This window comes from Pygoscelis adeliae, unplaced genomic scaffold (genome assembly GCF_000699105.1).
Source record: "Pygoscelis adeliae isolate BGI_AS28 unplaced genomic scaffold, ASM69910v1 Scaffold197, whole genome shotgun sequence".
In the NCBI taxonomy this organism is placed as follows: domain Eukaryota; kingdom Metazoa; phylum Chordata; class Aves; order Sphenisciformes; family Spheniscidae; genus Pygoscelis; species Pygoscelis adeliae.
The window spans coordinates 506,550-512,572 of record NW_008825105.1 but is presented as its reverse complement, the minus strand read 5'-3'; the positions used below and the strand labels follow the sequence as shown (position 1 = coordinate 512,572).

The 6,023-nt window shown below is 38.2% G+C and overlaps 1 protein-coding gene across 1 annotated transcript in view; it reads right to left on the bottom strand.

The window, feature by feature from the left end:
- The window catches only part of PM20D1 (peptidase M20 domain containing 1), an 11,148-nt gene extending 5,443 nt beyond the window's left edge, over positions 1-5,705 (bottom strand). Inside the window, exons 1-8 of the mRNA XM_009327352.1 lie at positions 5,618-5,705; positions 4,792-5,024; positions 3,264-3,350; positions 2,316-2,449; positions 1,737-1,856; positions 888-963; positions 592-653; positions 263-341 (exon numbers count right to left, since the gene is read on the bottom strand). Of these exons, the coding sequence (XP_009325627.1) occupies positions 263-341; positions 592-653; positions 888-963; positions 1,737-1,856; positions 2,316-2,449; positions 3,264-3,350; positions 4,792-5,024; positions 5,618-5,648 (822 nt within the window). The 5' untranslated portion in view covers positions 5,649-5,705. The remainder of the gene's footprint in view (positions 1-262; positions 342-591; positions 654-887; positions 964-1,736; positions 1,857-2,315; positions 2,450-3,263; positions 3,351-4,791; positions 5,025-5,617) is intronic.
- Between the last annotated feature and the right edge of the window lie 318 nt (positions 5,706-6,023).

Genomic DNA, 6,023 nt, shown 5'->3' with positions numbered 1-6,023 from the left:
TGTCCATCCAAAAATGTAAACAATCTTAACACTAGTTTACAGAGATCTTTTTGTGACAGAGATCAGACGCTTCTGAGAGAAGTAATTTTCAACTGTAGCTAAATCCAAGCCACACCTAAAGTAAAAAGGAGACTGGTAGTGACACCACACAGGGTCTGAGATCAGGGCCGGTACTGATCTTATAACTGGATATAAATAGGTGGAAACCAAATGTCCCAACTGCCGCACTGTACTACATGGAGAAAAATCAAAATGAAGCTACCTTGATTCCCGCATTAAACATCGTGACTGCTGTAGTAGTTCGAATCAAGGCATTGGTGGAAGGTTTCCAGGCAAGAACTCTTACAAAAAAGAAAAAAAAAGTTTCAAAGACATTTAATATTGATAAAACATAAGCACCACAATTACATAGGCAATAAGCTGAATGATGACCCAGTCAATTAACAAAGTGGTTATTAACCGTAAAGCACTGACATTGTCTAAACTACAAAATGGTGTAACTGATTTCCTGGGAAGACCAGAAATAGCTAGTGGTCTTCATCTTTTAAGGGTGAGAGGCTGGGAATGTTCATCAAGGATGTATTTTCTTACCTGCTGACAATAGGTGAAAACAGCCATAGGTTGCTCATGATGAGATTGAGAGGAAACCTGAACTAAGTGGAAGAAACAAAAACCCCAAATCAGAAAATTTCTAGTTTTCAAGAAGACAGTGTAGTCACTTGGCTATGGTTGAAACAATTCCAGCAGAAACAATTATCTGGGAGAAAGGCCAGCTTAAGTCTTCTCCTTTCCAGGAACTATGTAACTGTGCTCTAAATTCATATACTGGGTTACTCTTCGCTTATTAATATGAAAATCGGAGAATGAAATTACAGTTCTTTCCTCACCTCTGATGCAAGGTGCTCCATAGTCATGAGTTCTGGCCCATGGCCAAACAGATTGCGCAAGGGATTCTGCTCCAGTCTACGACAAAGAAAATCAACATTTGAAATTTAAAAAATCTCTGGCTATTATTGCTCCAGAAGGTCGATAGGAATTTGGTTTGTGAAAAGTATCCCATGTATTTGACGTGCAATCACACTTTCCTCTCCTGGTAAGTAAATCTGTGAGCACAGCTCCGTGACAGATCTCTGGGCATTCCAGTCACATGCAAAGATTTCCTTTCAAGAACAGCTGAAAAAAATCCAAAATCTTATAAAGAATACATGGAAATCTATAAAAATATCACACCAAAATCCATCACATCTGTACATATTAAGTTTTTCTAAAATAAGTATTTATTAGCCAATTTGACATCTACACAGACATGTAATGAGATGATTTACCCAGTCACATTCTGCCTTTACACCATGTCTATTGGCTTGGATAATTACCAGCTAGAGGTAGCAGGTATGGGCAAGGATAAATTCCAGACAAATTCTGCGACCCAAACAAAGCAATCTCTACCGCTACAGAGTAAATTATGATAGACATCATGACATTGCCTTGGTTTTAAGGAATCAACTGACACTAGGAACAGCTGAAGTGAAAAGACACTCCAGACATTTGGCAATTGTCCCTTTGCTGGGGATTGCATTTCTGCCCTGCAAAGTGAGCTACAAACTTCAATTTCAAATATATAAGGGGAATTTGCAAAATACTCTAAATACAAATATTAAAAAAGAAAGTCACGTATCAGTAACTTCGGAATCTGCCTGACTTGTCTGCAACATAAGATGACAGGGAAGCTCTCTCACCTGGACATCGCAGCTGCAAGAATGCCAATACTTGTCTCCTTAGGAGGAAAGGATGAATGTCCTGGCTCTTTTTCCACAGTGAAGTTCAGTGTTATTGAACCCTTTTCTGTGATAGCAATTCTGATCAATGATAAATAGATAAATAAATAAATGATTTGATTAATGCAACTCCAAACACACACGCACAGACTAGGTAAAAAGAACTACTCTGCATATTTTTAGTATCATAAAAAACACCGAAGCAGCAGCAACAACAAATCCTTAACACAATCTCTACATGTTCGGAGGACTGATGTCTTGGCTGCTTCTTGGGTGAGCAGACTCTACAGCATATAATTAACATGCTTGCACTAGCTAAGTGGAACATTCTGCTTTTGTCAGCACAGCTGTGATGGACAGCAAGCAAATGCTGAAGGTCCTTTGCTTGCACTTTGTGCCACTGCTGCAGCTTTAGCAACATCAACACTGCTACGTGCCTTGAAAATGTATTTTATTGACATTAGCAAGGTCATTCCTCACAAATTAATTATTGAAAATGGATCACTTTCATTATGGTCAACTGTGTTCTCTCTTACTTACACAGCTACTGGCTTCTTCACTCCCGCAATGATGCCATCTAGTATTGCGCTTCCCTCATCTAGTAAGAAGGAAAGTTTCACTCCTCTAGCTTCCAACAGAGCTGCAATCTTCATTGCTCCCTTCTGACCAAACACCTGTGAGAATCCAGGCAGAGGAACTGGTCAGATTAAGCCACACCATCAGGAAGAACACTGGAAAACATTTTGCTGTTGACAGTGACCAGTGCTACAATGCAAGGAATGCAAGAAATCCCCTAACGAACAGCTCTAGAGCAACCTGTCGATAAAAGATTCTTCCTAGCAAAATTCATTGGAGGCTGTTAATGGCCTAGCAGCAGATGAATTTATATCCACACTGAGGAAAGCTCTCATTCACGAGTCACTGAATGTTGCTCTGTATCCTACTGGTTCTTGGACACAATGATATCTCAGAGCTATAAGCTCCAGAGATTAATTAGCCGTTTTAAAGAGGTATTCATTTTAACTATTAACAATTCTTTGTCTTTATATTTTGAAAATGAATAAACAAAACCACCTCATCTGTCTCTCTGTACTGTTTACTAGTGGGTATACCCACAACAAAAGTGGAATACTTTTGTTAGCTCTTCCTGATCATTTGGAACAACCATGTATATCTTAGGCCAGCTTTTCATGTATTACATATACTCCAAAACGCGACTCCTACTGCACCTTCCATGCAGAAAAGAATTTGAAATAACACTCTACTGTTTTCTTTTCTCTTTGCCCATCACACCAAACCCTTTGTCAATGTCACTTAAAGCCAAACAATCAATATATAACTATGACCACGTGCCTGACACAGTATCTACCCGCATAACCAAGAAAAACAGGAAAGACTTTCTAGTTAAACAATGTTCAAAAATTAAGCCTTGTTACATACAGGAACAATGCAAACAACTAGTTGTTTTGATGAAATGAAAGAAAATACCTCTTCATCATGTCCAATGCCAACATAGAAAGATCTGCGGGGTCTGTAATTTCTTCTCAGCAAAAATTCTAGAGCTTGCAGAATACCCTGCAGAAAAAAGAAGCAGAATGTATTGTACTATTCTTGTGTGTTAGTAAGGAGAATAAATGTAAAAGGCGGCAATGTAACATAAAAGAAATATGATACATTCAGAGCCCTTAAGGAAACTTTGTCCTGTTCACAGTTGAGCTTTTATTTCTACAACTCCTACTGGTTATATTCATATTCTCTGGAAAACACACTGCAATATACTTGGTCAATAATGCTTAAGACTTAGTGTGCTACGCAGTGTCAGTGTACATACACAAAATACAGCGTAGGCTTGTTCTTGCGACTGATGAAGTCAGTGACAAACTGCACAGGAAGCAAGTTATAATTATCCAAGGAATTCACTGTTCCTTTAAACTGGCTATCCTACACACAGTTTGGCTCTGACTTGAGCTACCAAATCCATTTATTTTAATAAGCGGTATGTTTTGTACAGAAAGTGCTAAGACGACAGAAACAGAACAAGAAACTTAATCTGAAGAATGAGAAATGAAATCTACCATTTGGCGCATTTTTCCATCTCACCTGTTTTTTTCACTTTAAGCTAGTTAATTTTTTACATTTCAGCAGAAATTATATCGCTTCTACCTTGTCAGCACCCATTTTTGCTGTGTTCACTGAAATTTTTGATTTTTATTGTGCGTTTGTGAAGTTATTGTGCAGTTCACAGCAGAAGGAAGCACCAAAACAAAATTTTAAGTTGCAAGGCTTTGAAATTGATGATTAAACAACTTGAAGAAACTTTCTAGGAGTACGGCCTATGCTGTAACAAGCAGCCACAGCATCTGTGACACTTGTTTGCTAAACATCTGTTTAAATTTAAATACAGGGCTGTCATGGAAGTAATCCTTGCAAGTCACAAAGGACTGTTTTCCTTATTAATTTTTCCATCAACCTTTTCCCAAATGAGAAATCCTTCACAGATCCATCTTTTTTTGTCCTTTATTCCTCCCAAATGTACTTAGTACAACAGCTCTTAGTTCTGCCACAGACTAGATAATAAAAGATACAAGGTTATTTGACTATAATATTAAATAAACATTGTTTATTTTGAAACTCAGGCCTTTTCAAAGGGCCAAGTTTGGCTTTGAATGCCCATATGACACCTGGGAAAAAGTAAAAGGTCTATCCCTGGTTTCAAACACAGCATTCGACATAAAATTTAAATATGGCATTTAACCAAATACATCTGCATCTGTGAACGTTTTTCTGTATCTTCTAAGAGCTTTAACTCTGCTTTCTTCAGTAATAGAAGACCACTCCACTTCATCTCTAGGAAAAGCTGGGAGAAAACTGCAGGGCTTAGGAATTTATCACTAACATCCTGCATTTAAAGAAGGGTAAGAGAGACAATATAGTAAATCTCAAGAGAATAGATTCCTCCAATCTGCCTTTTTCAGGCTTTGTATCTCTCTGAAATGATATTACCAAGACGACGTACTATGGCAGAGTTTTTGTTATCCAGCGTTCCTCGTCCATAGATGAAACCTTCATGCTCTGCAGCTGAGAAAGGAGGGAAATCCCAGCCCTCTGGGGGAGCAGGCACAACATCCATGTGTGCAAGCAGCATATAGGGCATCATTTCAGGGTTAGAACCCTGAACAGTAAAGAGATGGCTGTATTTCCCAACAATTTCATGTTGAACGAACTTTGAAGAAAATACAGCCGGGAAGACTGTTAAGAAAAAAATTAAAAACACATGAAAAAAAATTAACAATAATGTCCAGTTTTATCATTATATACTCCATAGAGTAGTCATCTATTTAGCCTCAAGGGGAGCACTGTAAATAAGACTGACCGCAACAAATTTGCTTCAGGAAGCAGATGTGCAGCTTCGTTCTCAGACTTCCACCAATCCATCTCACTTTGTATTTAAGACTTTCCTAAGCAAAACCAGGAACTGTTGTTCACCAGTGCTGCAGCTGTTTTGCAGGTAGCAATGACGGGACTGCCAAAAGCAGGCTGAAGCGGGGATAGTCTTCCTTTTTTTTTTTTTCTTAATGGCAAGGTCATTTAACCATCTTAAGGACCAAAAACCACCATTGCAAAAAGACATTTGAACCTTCTCTGTTCTAGCTTTGCCCATTGCTACACCAAAGTACACTGTTGCAGAGGTGACCTACACACGCCATTTTTGCCAGTCCTTTCTTGAGGAAAAACAAATAAAAATCTGTTCCATTCTATTCAAGAACCATATATACTCTCTTCAATTTGTTTACGAAAATAAAATTGAGCAGCAGAGATCGCTAAGAATGAAAGTTTAGTACCTTCCCGAATGTAATTCCCAAATTCTGCCATGGCAGCTGTATTCAAGTCCTCTGGAGATACGGAAACAGTTGGGATTTTAATAGCACCTTCAATGAAATACAAAATAGAAATCATTCGACACTGAAATCAGTCAAACAATACTTGAATTACATTTCAAAAGGGAAAGTATTATTTATGTTCCTGAATATTTTCCAGGCTTTAAAGATTATTTCACAGGATAGTAAGAGCTGCCACTATCAAAAAAGACTGATGTACTTCAGCCGAGCTGTGCACATGCAGCACACCGGTATTTCCTTCCAGTTTCAGCCAAGGTATTTCTCTAGTTACTTCAACTCCATTTTTCATCCTGAAGTGTTGAATGATATTGTTAGAAATGCTACTGCCCAGAAGCAGCTGCATTTTGCT